Source organism: Drosophila sulfurigaster, chromosome 2R (genome assembly GCF_023558435.1).
Source record: "Drosophila sulfurigaster albostrigata strain 15112-1811.04 chromosome 2R, ASM2355843v2, whole genome shotgun sequence".
Taxonomy (NCBI): Eukaryota; Metazoa; Arthropoda; class Insecta; order Diptera; family Drosophilidae; genus Drosophila; species Drosophila sulfurigaster.
In genome coordinates this window covers 16,561,520-16,578,750 of record NC_084882.1, presented here as the reverse complement: position 1 = coordinate 16,578,750, position 17,231 = coordinate 16,561,520, and the positions used below count along the sequence as shown (strand labels likewise).

Below are 17,231 nucleotides of genomic sequence, written 5' to 3'. Positions count from 1 at the left end.
ACCCCTTGTCAAGCACCTAATTTATATTACACAAAGATATACACTGCGTTTGTTTTTTATTATGTACTTTAAACGTATCTTAAGCACTAAACGTCTCTCTTGTGTGTTGTTTTTGTATGCCATAAATTTTGTTTTTTTTTCTTTTCTTTTTTAGTTAAAATTTTCCAACATTTCGTGTTTTTGTTTTGTTTTTGCGCTTATATGTAGGTAACATATTTTTATTTTCTCTTACAATTTGCTGCAATACAAATAAAAGTCTTAAATTGTAACTGTAAAATTCTAAATAGTTACAAATTAAATTCTAAATACATACGTAGTTAATTTTGAGGCGTGTTGTGTGTGTGTGTTTTTGTTTTGGGGTTCTCATTAGATTTTTTTGTTTTGTTTTTAGGGTTGGTAATGCAAATATGTATCGTATTTTAAATTATAACTTAGAAACTTGGAAAAAATCAAATCAAAGGCTGGTGCGCATGAATCTGGCATACAGGGGCCAGGCACAGGCACAGACAGACAGATAGATGTGGTGGACAGATACAGATACAGAAAAGATACAGATGCAGATGATGTGATTGTAGATTGGTTTTACAACAAATATAAGATCACGTTTGTATGTCTGGCTATGCGAAATGCACAGGTATTAACTTAAGATTCAGTATATGTAGATCTGACTTTCTGACTGCCTGCCTCTTGTCTGTCATCCGCGTGAAGTTCCATAATGTCACTGTCCGTTGCCACACCAGTTTCGCCTCCTCCAGCAACGACGCAGCAAGCCTACGGCGTCTCCGTTGACTCGACCTTTACTTCGGATTTAATGCTCGATGACAGATGATTATTAGGGTCTGGCGCACTCAGGTGCTAAAAACAAGATGTCAAACGATTAGCACAAATTCAAAAGAATTCACCATTCACGATTATATAGTTTGTATTAAATAAGAATATAAAGATATATATTTAAATGTATCTAGGATAAATATATAATATGTAGTATGTATTCATAAAGCATATATATAGTATTGTATAGTTCTGTTAGTAAAAACCCTAGCCTAGGCAAACAACAACTAATGACCAATATAAAAGAACAAGAACAAGTGGCAAACAACATCAACATCAACATGAACAACAATAACAACAAGCTAGACCACACACATACACACGCACACACACAGATGACTACCACATGAAACTAGCAGGTACGAACGACTTGGACACACATTGCGCACACACAAAACACAACACTGGTAACTTGTGTACCTACCGATTGGCTACTCACAATTCCAAGCGGCAATCCACCAACTTGCGGCGACAAATGTGGCACCGTTGGCACAGCAGCGTTCGGCGGAACCGGCGACGGCAGGAGCGCGGCAGCTGCCGCGGCCACAGCAGCAGCAGCTGCAGCCACGGAGTTAGCGCCAGCGGAGGGCGGAGGCGGTGCCAAGGCAGAACTGCTGCTGCCGCCAAGATTTGTTGTACTGTGGGGACCATCATGCGGTGTGGTGCTGTGTGCCCGATGATGCAGTGCGCCTGTATAATAGCCGCCATTTAATCCTGTTTTGTATTTCGATTTTTGTATTGGTATTTTATATTTAGGTATGTTAATAATATGTTGCTGTATTTCTTGTTTGATTGTTTTTCTTATTCCATTACTTTTTTTAAGGAGGGGATATAATGTGAGGAAGTTATAGAATAGTTCTTGATTGGTGGTGGCTGCGTGTGGTCTAAAAAGTGGCTAGTGGCGGACGAATAGGAAACACAAACTGTCATTTGATGGCAATCTGGTTTTTAAGAATTTATGATGCGATGAGTTCAGAACAGGCGCCTACAACTGTAGAATTTCCATGGTCCCAGGTCCCACAGTAACAATAGTTTCGTAATATGATTGTTGCGTTCCTTATAGCTAAAATATAATAGGCTATCATCTATGCAAATCGATTCCGGTGGCCGACGACGGTCATAAATTACTGACTTTCTATAAGGGGAATGCAAAATTGTACTCTATTTATAAATCTATTTATTTATTCATCATTTCGTTTTCGTTTATTAAATATTACGCTTGCTCTGCTCTGCACTCAATGATTCCATCATCCCAAAGGAAAAAATGAAAATTTATATACAACAAAAAAAAAAAATTTAAAATAAATAAGATTTGATTTCAACAATTTTGCAACGAAGCGCCACACAAAAGCAACAATAATTGGTGTTCATTAAAGATTTGGTTTTATTTGATAATTTTGTTGTTTTCATTTTACTGCATTTTTGTTTTCTGGAAAGGTTCGGTTCATTAGTTGGTTGACTTTGAAATTAACTTGCTCTGGTTTCTTCAATAGTTTTTAATTTTATTTAGCTTTCACAGTTATTAAAAATATTTTTATACATTACAAAATAACAGTATTTTATTTTTTTGTCTCTTTACTTTTACGCTTATGCTTATTAATTTCCTCTTTTTTTCTGTTTAACTTTATTTTGCTCATTTGTTGTTGCAGCTCGCTATATGCTCGTAGGATCTTGTGTGTATGTGTGTGTGTGGATGCATGTTGTGTTGTTGTTATGTGTTTTGGGATTTCTGAGTGTTTTTTATGCTCCATAATATATATAAATATATATATGTAAATGTATATTTATGCGGGTGTATGTATGTGTTTGTTTGTTTGTTTCTATGCCTATGTGTTGTTTTGTGCTTGAAATTTCATAAATTTTGTTTTCAAAACAAAACAAAATATATATTGAAAAAAAAAACTTGATGACTTTTATTTAGTTTTATTTAAGGAATATGTTTTGAGTTTTGCTGATATTGGTCTTGAGCGAAAATTAATAAAGAATAAATGTGAAAAACTTGGCGTCAATTGCATTAATTGTTTAATTATTAACATAAATTGCAAAAATTTTACAAAATTATACTTTTGCGCCTTTGTTTGTTTCGTTATTTTTTTTCTCTTTTTCTTATGTTGTTTCTGTAAATATTCTTAAATTTTTTACGCTAACAATTCTTAAATGTACCGACTACTCGGTTGATCATAATGTGCTGTTTTTTGTTTTTATATTTTTACTTTTTTCTTATCTTCTGGTTTGTTTAACTGCCTTTATCATTAAAGTTAATCTAAGTGTTTTAATAGCAATTATTTTGTTTTTGTTTGTTTTGTGTTTTAATATAATTTCTGTTATATATTTTAAATTTACATAGACTATGTATTAATTTTACTCTCTTTTCTTTATTATTATTATTATTTATAGATGTGGTTCTACTTCTCGCGCCGTGTTGTCATTACTTCTTCTCAGAGTATAATTGTGTGTAGTTAATTATATTGTGGTCTCAGAATGTTACGATCTTTACGCAAGGCGAAAATAAACTTGGATGATGAGATCATTATGCATTATAGAGCAGTGGTAATCGAGCAACATAAATAATGAATCGCATAATTTAACACATTTTGTCATTTCATCAGTTTTAGTTTTTTTGTTTATGTTGTTTGGCATATTTGAAAGAAAGTCAGTAATTTATGGCGCTGAATCAATCGGTTCTTAAAAATAATACTTTGCGTTTGCTCACTACAGCTTTAGAGGCATTGGAAGCTACAGAGGTCTATAAAACTTTGTGCTTGGTTAGTACTATTACAATTACACATTTTACGGTATTGTACCACGTATCAATATAGTAGCATTCATCAAAATGTTTTCATATATTTTAAATATTTTGTATTGACTGAGAGTTAAATAGTTGTTGTTCATGTTTGTAAAGTAGGTTATATTAATCATGTGTGAGGCAGGGTCTCAAAACAATTAACAACAAGAACAATCCATCAAATTGTTTACTTTCACCTTTTGCTGTAAATAATTATGAATTATACATATATATGTTAACACATATACATACATATCTACATACGCATATATATATATTATTGTACATTACACAAAACGAAATTATAGTTTTACTCTAACTACAAACGCTGACAAGTTGGGGAGCCTGGGCCAGGAATTTTGGAGGACAATCAATTTGTAAGTACTTTTGCACTTGCGGTTGCATTAAATCCTAATCGAACCTATTTGGAATACACAGAGTTAATGTTTTAACAATCATTTTTCAATTAGTTTTGGAGGTGCTACTTGTTTTGCTTCAGACCCAACTAAGTCTAGAATAAACCGCAATACTTTCACTATTTTTCTTTTGTTGTTTGTAAACCCATACACATATGCAACAACGGATTTGTTAGTGCTAAGTCGATTCAGTTGTTAAGCGTTTGCAGTTATAAAGCTTACTATGCATGATTTTGATTTGTATATGTATGTATAATCATTTATAACTTTTGACCCAACATCGGTCGCGCTCTAAACCTCTCCTCATCGTCATCAAACATTCACTTTGCCATGTTTGAAGTGCGATCCAAAAAAGTCACTTCCAAATAATATATATATTTATAGAGCTTAATCTGTTTAACTTATATATCAACTTTTATAGCACGCATTCTTTAAAATCTTCATCGAACGCGATTCTCTCTATCTCTCTCATTTTATATATGTATTTATATGTTGTATGTGTGTGCTTGCAAATGAATCAGAAGAATTATAGAAGTATGTTTTGTCGCTGCATAAATGTGTGTGTTGTTGTGTTAATATGTATGTGTATGTGTATTTGTTTGCTTGTGATTGTTTGTGTGTATATATATATATGGTGTGTGTGTGTGTATAAACGATTTCTGATTTCTGTTACTGTTTGTGGTTTTTTGTTATGTTGTTTGTAACGCTCTCTCCCCTGGCATCTGTTTCAGCCTCCCACTACTTTTCTTGATTTGATATCATTTGTAGTTTACCTTCGGGATAAACAGCCGCCGCAACACCGCCGGCCGCAGCTGTGGGCGGCGTGCGCATGAAGTACTCCTTGTTAACGCAATTCCTCAGCACTTCTGGAATATTGCCGACAATCGCTCGTCGTATTTCGGTGGCTGCCATTTCGCGCAGCTCCGTTGCGGATGCATCGCTGAAGAAGGCGGCATGTGGTGTGCAAATCAGATTTGGAGCATCTTTCAGTGCACCCTGAAATATGAAAATAGAATTTCGTTTAGTATGAAACATGCCAAGCGTGGTTGCGGCTTCATCTCAGATTGCGTAAAAGGTTTCGTTTTACAACAATCTCTTACTTGAAATACATTGTATGGTTCATTCTCGTGCACATCCAATGCGGCTGCTCTTATCCGTCCCTGTTTCAGTGCCAACGCCAAAGTCTCGTCATCAACCAGACCGCCGCGGGCGGTGTTCACCAGAAATGCTCCAGGTCGCATCTAAAATGCACATTAACTATCATTAATATTTGAACAGATTGGATAATTTCGCATTTGCGATTTTACCTGTTTAATTGTGAATTCATTGATTAAATGATGATTGTGCTCGTTAAGTGTGCAATGCAGTGAGACGCAGTCGGACTGAAAGAGCAGATCCTGCAGGGTATAGACGCGTGTGAGGCCGAGCGATTTGTCAATGCCATCGGGTAGGTAGGGATCGTAGAATATAACATTGAAGCCGAATGCTTTTGCCCTCAACGCCACAGCGCTACCAATGCGACCCAATCCAACTAATCCTAAGGTATCGCCACGAATACGTGCGCAGCCCTAAAAACAAAATAGTTTATAAATTATTACATATTTTTGTTGGTCAGAATAAAGATTACGACTTACATGCGCCGCCTCTCGCACTTGCTCAGGGCCGGTAAACTTCTTGCCCTCTCGCACCATATTCGCCAGCCAATAGGTGCGCCGATATAGGTTCAAAATCAAGCACATTGTTGTGTCTGCCACCTCCTCGACACCATAGCCGGGGACGTTGCACACTGCAATTCCCAACTCGCCAGCGGCTTTAACATCGATGTTATCTGTGCCGCTGCCAATGCGTACAATGATGCGTAAAGCTTTAAATTTTTCAAGATCTTCCTTAGTCAAGATGATAGTGTGCCACATCAATGCGCCAACTGCTTCATTCAGCACCTGCAAAACGCAAAACAGAACACATAAATAAATCAAATGGAGTTAAAAGCTGTCAGTCATTTGTGTCGACTTACCTTCTCGTGTATTTCGGATGTGCTCTGTGCATCGCAGAAGGCCACTGTAGCCACATCCTTCAGTATGGGCATCTCGATCGAACAGTCGCGTCCATCCAGCAGGGCAACCAATGGTCGCGCCTGCAGTGGGCCATTGGCAAAGTTGGTTTTAACGTCCATGCGCGAACGCTTGGGCATCATTAGATTTTTATCCATGTTCCTTTTGTTTGTTGTTTGTCTGTTTATAGTTTGTTGATTGATTGCGGTTCCTTGCGGCTGCTTTTAAAGATACAAATTACTGCACCGTGGTTTTTTCTGCTGTTTTCTGGCTTCTTCCTTGTGTTGTTTTGTTAATCAGAAATTAATCTTCGTTAGTGTTTAACGTTTCCTTTCCTTCTTGTATTTTGTTTTGTTTTGGTTGTTTCTTTGTTACGTGTTGCAGTTACTTTAATTTCAATCAACAGAAACAAAACCTTTTCAAGATGACGATTCACACATTTCAATCATTTTTGGCGCTTCATATTGAAATCGAAAAAGAGAATCCTACAACAAAAAAAAAGAAAACAAAAAACATATTAGTATGTCATAAAATAATGCATAATATAAACCAGTGTCACATTATTACAACTTGCAAATTTAATGGAAAACATGAAATTTGATGTCAAAGTACAAACAAGTACAATAAAAAAAGAAAAAAAAAACGGCTTCGACAAGAGCAACACGAATCGCTTACGAATCACTAACAAATCGCGCCAATGTCAGCACAAAATTCACCGATGACAAGTTTCGTTTGGATTTCGCAATCATCAGCGATAAAGATACTTTTTGATTGCACTACGCTACCGCCCGCCCAATCCCGCTCAACTCTCTTTTCTCTTCCACAATCACAGTCATACACACAGATTGCGCAGCTGGCTGGAATGGAATGGTCTGGAGAACTTTGGGATGGGGTGCGAGAACATGGAAATTTAACGCTTCACAGTTTGTGAGCGTTTATACATATATGTATGTACATATGTATAAGTGTGTGTATTTGTGGCATTCTGTCGGTCGGTGTATGAAAGACATTTCTTGTTACTATTGTCACATTAACAAGACCATGATACGAATATGGCATTGCCCCCATCATTCTACGCGTTCCATTGGCCGTCTTATCAACATCGTTTGCCGTTGATTAGACGGACGTTAGACGGACACCAAGACAACAGCAAGTCAGCAAGTAACAGGCCCCAGCTGTACTGTAGCTAATTTTGGATTAGTTAACGTGTTCACACGCGTATCTTATCAACAGTCAACAGTTAACAGTCGAGAACAGAATAGAACAACGTTTCCATATCTGGAGCACCAGCGAATGATAAGAGAATACACTGATTACTGAAAATTGGAACACCTCGCCACACAAGAACTGAATGAAATAAAAGAGATACGGAAAATCTTCAATATTTAAAATGCATTCGACATTAATGAATTTTTTTGGCGGAACAGAACAAATATTTTTATACACAGAATCGCAAATTGGGCTAAGGCAATTATCTACAACACCCGACGACACACAATACAGAGAAACAGCATTGATAAGCGACTCACACAACGCAACACAACACACACATCATGTGAATTTACTTTTCTGTCTATCGCGACAACGACAACTACAACGACGACTACAAAAGAGACACATAGCCACATCAGTTGTGTGTCACGTATAAGGCGGCAACTCAACTGAACTGACTACTACAATAATAATAATTATAATCATATTAATAGCAAATGCCAAATGGAAGCAAGCTGAGAAAATAGACTTGCACAGATGCTCAGAGCAGATAATAATGACAGCAAATGGCTAACACAAAAATATGTGCGACGCAATTATGACATCCACATGCCGTAGTCGCTAGAGCCTCGTCACCTTGTTTCCCGGTCCGATTAACCAACGATTGTTATTTTTAAAAACAATTCCTTAATGCATGAGACATATTGTGTGATTATTTTTGATTTTGTGTCTGATTTTTAGCAGTCCACAACATATCGATGGCACGCAATAAACAATATTTATTAACTATTGGTGTGGCAACAGTTTAGAGTTCAGTGAAAGGAAGCCACAGCAAACTGCAGAACACACACTCACACACACGTTTTTGAAAGCGCGCCAAAAACCAGTTTTCCAACCGATCCAGGACAGCAGTAACTACACAGTCAGCTACAACAACAACTACCACTTGAGTTGAGTTCAGTTTCAATTTATCCACAGGATGCAGCAACGTGTTCAACGCTCCCACGCAGCAAACAGCGCGCGCTCTTTTTCTTTTTGTGATTGAGAAAGTTGCGATGAAAAAAACCTGTTGATGTTGCTGCTCTTTCTTTTTTTTTGCGTATTCAAAGAATTGATTTCGATTGATGCTAACATATACACAATAAATGCATGTTGTAGTCGTAGCAGTGGTTGTTCATCAGAACCATCACAAAGTAAATCATATAGGAAATGATACATACAATAAATCACAACTAGCGCCGCCAGAGCGATGAGTGTACAGTAAATCTTGGCCGCGTATCTAACAGATACATTTCACTGCTTGACTTTTGTTAGTGTTACTGTTGTTGTTGCTACCTGAACAACACCGACTGCCGATTGCCGCTGTTGCCGCCGGCTATCTAACAGCAGCAAAAGTTAAAACTAAGAACACAACACACAGCACACAAGCCGAGCAGCAACGATGGCGAATGGCAGGCAGCAATCGTGTTGTAGTTGTTGTTTTTTTATGGAGCTATAGCTATAGCCAAACCAAGCCAACCAAGAGTGATTCCAAGCCAGCAAACCGGTTTATCAACCCGACAACGTCAACGACGCACGATAACAGCGCCAGAGCAGCAGACAGCAAAAGTACAATTTTAATGTACACACACATACAATACATACATATTTACAATTGTGTGCGAGTATGTATTTTTTCTGCTTTTTGCCACAATTTCTTAGGCAGGAAAAACTCATGTTGGCTTAAATTGTTTGTTGGCTTAATGCCACAATAACGAAAACGAAGCAATGGCTCGAGCCGACTGTCGATGCATGTGTGTGTGAGTGTGTGTGAAACACGTTTAAAATACACACACATACGTATTTACAAGTCATGCGCATTTGTACACTCCAAACACACATACACAGACTTCGATACGTGTGCTTGTTTGTGTAAGTCTTGGGGCAGGCAAAAAAGTTTTAAAGCGCTGATGCTGATGACGCCATTGCAGTAGTCAACAGTCATTGGCGACTAAGAGAAAGAGAAAGGGGAAAGAGAGTATCGAAAAGGGAGAGAGTGAGATAGAGCGACATATGACTGCTTTCCGCTACAATATTTAGTGATCGGGGGTCATCTTGAGGGGGTCCGAAAGAGGAACGAATCAAACGCACAAGTTAATGGCTACAGCACTTACTGTAATCAATGACCATGTTTATTTCCATACAGCCTTAAAAAAAATAAATAAACAATACAATTACAGGTGTCCATTTTAAAAGACAAGTCAAAGATCTTATTTGTGTATATACTATTTCCCTCAATACTGTTATGTTAAGTTACAGAAAGTAAACCCAAAAATAAAATTAAAATAATTACTATTATCAGACTACGATTTTATGGCTTCCACTTTATCTAATGAGTACTGTACCCAAGTAATCTACATCTGGTTTGCGAATGCTAATAATATGTGACTGACTGACTCTGTATATCTTGTTGATTTCTTAATGTGCTCCTCTTACACTCTTTCGTTGATTCTCATTAGTCTGTCTCGCTCGTTCTTGCTAGTAGCAAGTTGCTACCTCTCTCGCTCAACTTGTTTTGACTTTGAATTAACGGACTCGCAGCTCCATGACGTCGCATTTGGCGCGCTTTTTCCTCTGCCGCTTTCTCGCCCGCTTATTTGCATTAAAGCCGGCAAATAAAAGAGAAAAAAGTTGATGTTGCTGTTGCCGAGGATCGCTTTCAGTAAAGCTTTTTTTATTATTATTTTTTTGTGCGTTTTGTGCATAAGTTTTGTGTTTTATTTTGATTTTTCTATTTTTTGCCAGAGCGTGCCGTGCATATACTAAGTACTTCATGTATATTGAATGACGCAAATTGAAATATCAAAAAAAAAAAAAAAAAAAAAAAAATAAAGAAACTGCAAGCATTGCAAGTCACTCGATGGGGCAACAACAAAAACACTTTATATTGGCTCTCGCACGTTGCCAGCTGCTAAATTGTTGTTGCTGTTGTTGCGAAAACCATTTGGCACAACAATCCAATTGTGTTCTGCGAGTATTGTGGCTTGATTTATCTACTTTTATTTCAATCGATGGATGATACAAAGCAGCACCAGCCGCGGCAGCCAGCGAGCCACCAAATTTTCCCTAAATATATATTATAGTGGATATATGTATGTATCTAAAATAAATCGATGTATGTTTGGTTTGGTTTGGTTTGTATTTACGTTTGAAATTTGCTTTCATAAGACTTTAAATTTAAACGCACAGCGTCTATTTTAGTTTGCCTGTTGTTTTCGCTTTGAAAGTGTGAAATTCCTGTCGCAGGTGTTGTGCAGCAATTGTTTCTCTATTCTATTCTAGGTATTCTTTTGCTTGGCAGCCAGCAACAAACAAATAAAAACAGACTAAAGTAAATATAGCAAACTCATAATATTGATGATAAGAGACTATTTGATGAGCTGTGTGAACTCGAGTTTCAAGATTCGTCTATTGCGATTTGCGCGTTAAGTGCATTCTACACATTGATAGCAAATATCTAGCTTATTATAAAGATACTGCACAATAAACTATTGTTTTTTTTTTTTGTGAGCAAAAGGAAAATTTTCAAGTGGATTTTTCGCATTTAAAACGAATACAAACAACAACAAAGCCAATTTGACTTGGGCTTGCCAACAACAACAGCCCAATCCCCATATCTCTATCAAAATGTATACACAACAGACAGATATAGACTTTCGTATGTATGTATGTATAAATATACACTATAGCGCATACACATCGTGATAGACAGAAAAAGGAAAAAGAAAAATCCATAACAATGCAAATATGCGAAATAGACATAAACTCAATCGAGGGGGTGGTAGAAAAAAAAATACGAAAAAAGAAAATATGATTACACAGCGCAGACACAAGTGTAGTATGAGTGTATGTGAGTATCTGCTCTGCTCTGATGGGTACAACAGAGGGCGCCACAACGAGAGCGACGAACGAACGACAGAAAAACATGACAACAAGAGAAAAAATGTTGTAATAAAACTTGAAACAAGCGCCAATTTCATTGGGCTGCAAGCAAGGGTAAGGGTAAGGTTAGAGGGGAGGAGTAAAGGGAATGGGGAGCACTCAGTAATGGGTTCTGCCAACCGTCTCGCTCGCTCTCTCTCGCCACCTAGCTGTGTAAGTGAAATATTTATGGACATTGACAGCAGCAAGTTTATAAAAACTCTTTTTTTTTACGTGTGCGAACATTTGTATTTATTTATTTATGTATGCATAAATTGCACAACTACCATGAACACTCATGCCAACGGAACTTCTCTCTATTCCTTTTCCCCCTTAACCCCTTGACCATGCTTCAAGCTTCAGCTCGGACTCTGTGCACAATTTTTCTGTTTTTTTTCAATCAATATGCAGGCGGCATCTGGACAATAAGAGTGAGAAAAGTAAGTAGGAAGCGAAGCGAGCATGTTGCATGCTATTTATAGGACTCTCCAAACGAGAACATTCAAAAGGGGAACAACAACTAAACTTTAATGAGCATTCATATTCGCTTCAAACAGCTTTAACGACGATTTGCTCTTTAAAGCGATTGAAACTTTCTTCTCTCTCCCACACATACAACGCACTCAAGAGTTGCGCCGAACTTTCAAGTATGGAAATTTTACAAAAAAAAAAAAGAATAAAAAAGGCGACTTCAAAGAGTACCAGAGATACACTTTCACCCTTTAAAGGACTTAAACGGCAACAGAAATGTTGTTGAAATATGTCATTCGCCTGTTGTTGGAGTGTTGAAGAAAAAAAGGCAGACGACAGGCTCGGCTTTTGCTGCTATCGCTTGCTCGCTCGTACACACTCGTTCTTAGCCTGTATTCTGTTCACTCCAACACAAATTGTGGCGGCGGCAAAATAACAACGATGAGCAGCAGCGACTGTGGCGGTAGCATGTTGCCAAAGTAGGGGAAAGGGACGGATTTAAGAGACACAGGGGCGTTGCGCAGTGAACCTTGCGTGTAAATTGTCACTCGGCAAAATTTAAAAAAAAAAGAAGAAATACACACATATGACCATTAAAGAGATATAAGTTTGTGTTGAACGCGCGTAGTATAGGAAATAAAATTATTGCACAATTTTATTTATGTTTTGCGTATTGGCAACAACAAATGTATTGTGTATATATATATGTATGCATGTGTGTAGTCACCGCTGCTCTCTATCTCGCTCACACACACTCGCTGCTACTCCCAAAAATATACACACTCATACATACAGATACAGCAGATATATATAAGCGAGCAAGCGCATGTAAATCGGCTTTAAAAATTCATACGAAATTCTGCACGTTTAAATTTTTTCTTTTGCTTTTTCTTGTACACGTTTATCGCGCACGCACTCACACATGCACACGAGCGTACACATACACATACAGCTTGCTTGGTTGGTCGAAAACAAAAAGAAGAAGCAATACTTTTATTCATATTTCGAGATTGGGAGAAAACATTAAAAACCCGCACAAAATGCCATTTATTTCATTATAGATTTTTACTGCAGTATTAGCAGCAAGTGCACTAGTTTTTCATTTTTCATATTTTATATGTATTTTCATTTTCGTTTTTCCTTTGTGGCGGCGGCGGCGACGGTGGCGGCCGCAGCACTCGCGTTTTTTTTGCGATTTTATAATTGCACTATTTCACGTGCTAAACACATTGCCACATACACAATTCATAGATCAACACCAGCGGGATAGGTTTGTGCGTAATTTGCATGCATTTTTCATAAATTCGGTGTACTTTTTCTATATTTTTCATAAATTTTTTACCAGCAACGCGTCCAAATTCCACTTTCGACTCGCAGCTTTCAAAATGGCGGAATACGAATACGGCAATTTTTAGTTTTAGTACAGCAATGACGCGATGCTACTCAATGCGCCGCGATGCTACTCATTTGCCGCGTATTACTAATATAACAGGAAATTCTATATGTACAATAGAATTGTTGATGAAAAACACACACCTGGGAATATTACGTACTGTATTTTGTACGATATATTTCAAATGACACTATTAACTATTAAATTTTTCTTCTCATCCACTTGCACACAAAATATTCTTTCATATGCTTCTTCTTAGCATTCGAGCAACCATTCCCATGTTTACGCTCCCACGCAGTCACAATACAACGCAATGCTCAATGACTAAACGTAGATAATAGTTTAAGATTCCACTTAAATAGAATGTTTGTCTTACGTTTAAACCAGATATTTGATTAAATAATAGACTTTTAACAAATAGTACTTAATTAGTAAATTAATGCCGAAAAACAACAAAAACGCGCAAAACCTTAGTGCGACTTGCGCTGGGATTCAGCGTGACCACGAATTTAATTTTAAATATACTTTTGGGTGTCCACAAATATACCAAAATATACCGCTTCGAGACAGCTCTGGTATCGATAACGAGTACTACTGAAAATCATGGCATAGAATACAAAAATGCATTTTGCTTTTCTATTCAATGTGACCATGATTATTTTTACTTAATGAAATTTATCTGTAATTGTTAGCCATGCGATTACAATCTAACTCAGGAGTTTACGAATAAAGCCATTACTTTTAGCAGTATTTTTAAACCCGTTAGCTCCACTTAAAAGATTCAAATTATATCTGGATGCAAAAACATCGATACGCCACAAAATTCAAAATCATCGATAGTGTCATCGATGTTTCTCCACTTGAACACCCTGATTGCATTCGTATTCGTCACTTTTGCATTAAGAAAGAGAGGCACAAAGAGTGCAGATGTTAAAACGTAAAGTTTGTCTTATTTGTATTTAAAAGTCAAATTAATTTAGCGCACATAGCAACAGAATCAATATGTCGGCCAGGAGAGCATCGCACGCAGGAAGCTGGTACACAGATTCAGGTAACGTCATTGTTTAAAGCGGCGGTGTGTTTGACCTTTCTTTGGGGGCATAACGTACAATAAGATAGAGAAAAAAGTCGAATAAGAATCGACAAAAGAATTTTAAATTCCCGTTTTAAATAAAACTATTAATATGAATGATAGACCTATTAAATTGCAATCTTCCTTTTTGTTGTAATAAAACAGAATAAAATACATTACTTTTAACATGTCACCAAAATTCTTAGAAATTTGTTTTTGGCTTGTCGCCAACCGCATAGCGAATTTCTTGCATGCGATTAAATGCAATCTCATTGGCCCAACAAAGACGCTGCTCCAATTCGCTGCTGCGTTTGCGCTGTTGTTTTAGCGAGTCCAAACCGTGTTCCAGTTGCGCGCACGCTTGGAAGAAGCTGCTCAATTCCGGGATGTCGCCAAACTCGCCGGGATGCCGACGAAAATCATCACTGACGTCCGTTGTAATTTTATCTAAGCGATTTTGCAAATAATTCTCTTCAAATGACTTCTTTAATTGTGATGTGGTAATCTTGTTTAGATCATTGTTGTTGCTTAAATGCAAATCACGTATACGGGACTTAAGACTGCTAAAATTGATATTCTCTAGTTTTTCGCCAATGCTTTGAAATAGCTTATAGCTCTCCCCCAATTCCAATTGCATTCGCTTGATGTCCTCATCCATAGTCTTAGCACTTTGCGATTCCATAAAATCAACTGCTAGGCTGCGATCCAAGTTTGAGAGTCGTGAAGACAGCACTGAAGCTGCTGAATGGACACTTGATGTGGACACTTGATCATTGGATGAAGATTTTGGTTGTTGGCCATCCGTTAATCGTTCAGTTGATGGTTTCATGGTAATCGATTTGCCACCCATAGACTGACGATATGTTTGCGGACGTTGAAATACCCCAGAATGTTTTGATTTATTCTTTTTTGTTTGCTTCGTGCGATTCTGTTGCTCTAAGCTAGACAATGGCGAAGGTTTCATAATCATGTCGTAGGAAATCTTACGTTCTGGATCATTGCTGGCACTGGAAGCACAGAAAATATGTAAAGTCCTTACAGTAGTTAGTTACACTGAGACCTACTCACTTTTCAGCCAGAATCGCAGTCAGTTCACTGCGTATGCGACTTAGTAATTCATCGCTTTGTTTCTCTTTGTTGTCCATTTTTTATGAATTACTAAAATTAATTAAAAATTTTTAAATATAATACAATATTACAAGATTTATGTATGTATGGCTTAGTCTTATTTCAACTGATATGTGAGTTAGCTTTGAAAAAATTGTTTATCTGTTGCTAGACAACGACTTGCCTGACAACTGTGTTTTTTTTTTGTGATTTGCGATTTAATTTCAACTTGAAAATACTATTTTTGCCTCCTTTATTACATTTCATACTTACATTTTTCATAATTTAATCTTAATATTTTATTATATTTTAAACCTATATTACATTTTTATGAAATAAAATATTACATACCTTGTTATTTAAATTGGGGCAAATAAACTAAATTACTACAATTACTACAATTGATTTTATGTGAATTTGTTTAGTTTCAAATTAAATTATAAATGTTAGCAACCACATTTCCTTTAGTTACCAATTTGAATTAACTAGTTACTCCAATCCCTCCTCCGTGATTCCCAATTGTTAAAGTCTTTGTTAACTCAACATATTTAGTGGGTCCAATTTCTATAAAGTAAATTTAAGCTTAAAACAAATCTAAGCACTGCACTGTAGTATGTTAGTTAGTTAGTTAATGTTTATCATTTATTTTCCAGGCTCGGATCTCTCGAGGCAATTGGATCGCTGGTTAAGTGCAGCAGATCTTTCCCATGGACCAGCGCGTGCTATTATTGCACCGTAAGTATATAGCAATTTTTTAATAATACTACTACTATTATTCCCATTTACTGATAAACAAACCTAGACATGCCGGTTATGCCTATTGCGGTGCCTGTGGTGCTTTTGCCTATCGCCAAGTGAGCCCAGTTGTTGTGTAAGTGGAATGATAGCAAGATCACCATGAACACTACTGAGCTGATGTCTCGTTTCTTGCTTTCTGCAGCAAACGCATTTTCATCTTGGGTCCATCCCATCATGTCCGGCTTCGTGGTTGTGCGCTTTCAGTGGCGAAAAAGTATAAGACACCTTTGTATGATCTCAAAATTGATAACGAAGGTAAATTGTGTCTTGTAAACTTGGCAATTATAATATTTTTCAATCAATCCATCAATTGCAGTCAACGCAGAGCTGGAGAAGACGGGTCAATTCTCTTGGATGGACATGAAAACAGACGAGGATGAGCACTCCATTGAAATGCATTTGCCTTACATAGCTAAAGTTATGGAAGAGTACGTTTTACTATTTAATGATGGTAGTAATTATTGTAATAATTTTGTTTACGTTTGTGCTTTACAGCTTTAAGGATCAATTCACCATTGTGCCTATATTAGTGGGCTCACTGAATCCCGACCAGGAGGCCCAATACGGCAGCTTGTTGGCCCCCTACTTTATGGATCCAACGAACCTCTTTGTGATATCTTCCGATTTTTGCCACTGGGGTCAACGTTTCAGCTACACTTACTACGATCGCTCCTGCGGACCGATTCACAAGTGCATCGAGCAGTTAGATAAGCAGGGCATGGACATCATTGAGACGCTTAGTCCCAGTGCATTTACCGAGTATTTGCGTAAATATAATAATACGATATGCGGTCGTCATCCCATTGGCGTCATGTTGGGCGCTGTTAAAGCTCTGCAGGATCAGGGCTTTAAAAACATGAGCTTTAAATTTCTCAAGTATGCACAGAGCAGCCAGTGCATCGACATGGAGGATTCCAGCGTTAGCTATGCCTCTGGATCACTTATATTTGAGAATTAAACTATGAAGTATTTTTCTACTATGCATAAAGTGATGTTTCGTGTTGAATTTAAGATAAAACTCCACACTTATGTACTATGATAATCATCCAATTTTTTTAGCAACCAATTGAAAATGAATAAAGTCGATTCGAGTTCCATTTAATTTAATTCGCTTTTATTTATTTTTTTTCGCTTA

General features: G+C 37.1%; 3 protein-coding genes across 14 annotated transcripts; 1 reads left to right on the top strand and 2 right to left on the bottom strand.

Moving 5' to 3' along the window:
• Positions 1-39: 39 nt before the first annotated feature.
• Positions 40-13,616, bottom strand: LOC133838427 (C-terminal-binding protein). 12 transcript variants are annotated; one of them, XM_062269524.1, is made up of 8 exons: positions 13,496-13,616; positions 6,047-6,568; positions 5,667-5,972; positions 5,340-5,600; positions 5,133-5,273; positions 4,806-5,028; positions 1,256-1,545; positions 40-855 (listed from the first exon to the last, which is right to left on the bottom strand). In XM_062269524.1, the coding sequence occupies exons 2-8, from the start codon at positions 6,239-6,241 to the stop codon at positions 772-774; spliced, it is 1,500 nt and encodes a 499-aa protein (XP_062125508.1). In that variant the 5' UTR covers positions 6,242-6,568; positions 13,496-13,616; the 3' UTR covers positions 40-771. The 12 variants fall into 12 exon arrangements, with proteins under 12 accessions (XP_062125508.1, XP_062125506.1, XP_062125510.1 ...); XM_062269522.1 differs by lacking the exon at positions 13,496-13,616 and adding an exon at positions 13,263-13,413; XM_062269526.1 differs by lacking the exon at positions 13,496-13,616 and adding an exon at positions 13,263-13,411 and having other exon boundaries at positions 1,271-1,545.
• Positions 13,617-14,009: 393 nt separating this feature from the next.
• On the top strand, positions 14,010-17,198 carry LOC133838435 (protein MEMO1). Its single transcript, XM_062269545.1, has 6 exons — positions 14,010-14,170; positions 15,952-16,033; positions 16,101-16,169; positions 16,239-16,351; positions 16,413-16,524; positions 16,592-17,198. The coding sequence occupies exons 1-6, from the start codon at positions 14,122-14,124 to the stop codon at positions 17,052-17,054; spliced, it is 888 nt and encodes a 295-aa protein (XP_062125529.1). The 5' UTR covers positions 14,010-14,121; the 3' UTR covers positions 17,055-17,198.
• Positions 14,305-15,420, bottom strand: LOC133838436 (uncharacterized). Its single transcript, XM_062269546.1, has 2 exons — positions 15,260-15,420; positions 14,305-15,198 (listed from the first exon to the last, which is right to left on the bottom strand). Exons 1-2 carry the CDS (start codon positions 15,334-15,336, stop codon positions 14,394-14,396), a joined length of 882 nt encoding a protein of 293 aa, XP_062125530.1. The 5' UTR covers positions 15,337-15,420; the 3' UTR covers positions 14,305-14,393.
• Positions 17,199-17,231: the final 33 nt, after the last annotated feature.

Coding starts and splice junctions, on each gene's coding strand:
- LOC133838435 (XM_062269545.1), top strand. CDS start 14,122: ATGTCGGCCAGGAGAGCATCGCACGCAGGAAGCTGGTACACAGATTCA. Junction 14,171..15,951: donor AAGCTGGTACACAGATTCAG/GTAACGTCATTG, acceptor TTTATTTTCCAG/GCTCGGATCTCTCGAGGCAA. Junction 16,034..16,100: donor GCGCGTGCTATTATTGCACC/GTAAGTATATAG, acceptor AAACAAACCTAG/ACATGCCGGTTATGCCTATT.
- LOC133838436 (XM_062269546.1), bottom strand. CDS start 15,336: ATGGACAACAAAGAGAAACAAAGCGATGAATTACTAAGTCGCATACGC. Junction 15,199..15,259: donor ACTGCGATTCTGGCTGAAAA/GTGAGTAGGTCT, acceptor CTGTGCTTCCAG/TGCCAGCAATGATCCAGAAC.
- LOC133838427 (XM_062269524.1), bottom strand. CDS start 6,241: ATGGATAAAAATCTAATGATGCCCAAGCGTTCGCGCATGGACGTTAAA. Junction 5,601..5,666: donor AAGTGCGAGAGGCGGCGCAT/GTAAGTCGTAAT, acceptor TTTTGTTTTTAG/GGCTGCGCACGTATTCGTGG. Junction 1,546..4,805: donor GGCGGCTGTTTATCCCGAAG/GTAAACTACAAA, acceptor AATACAAAACAG/GATTAAATGGCGGCTATTAT.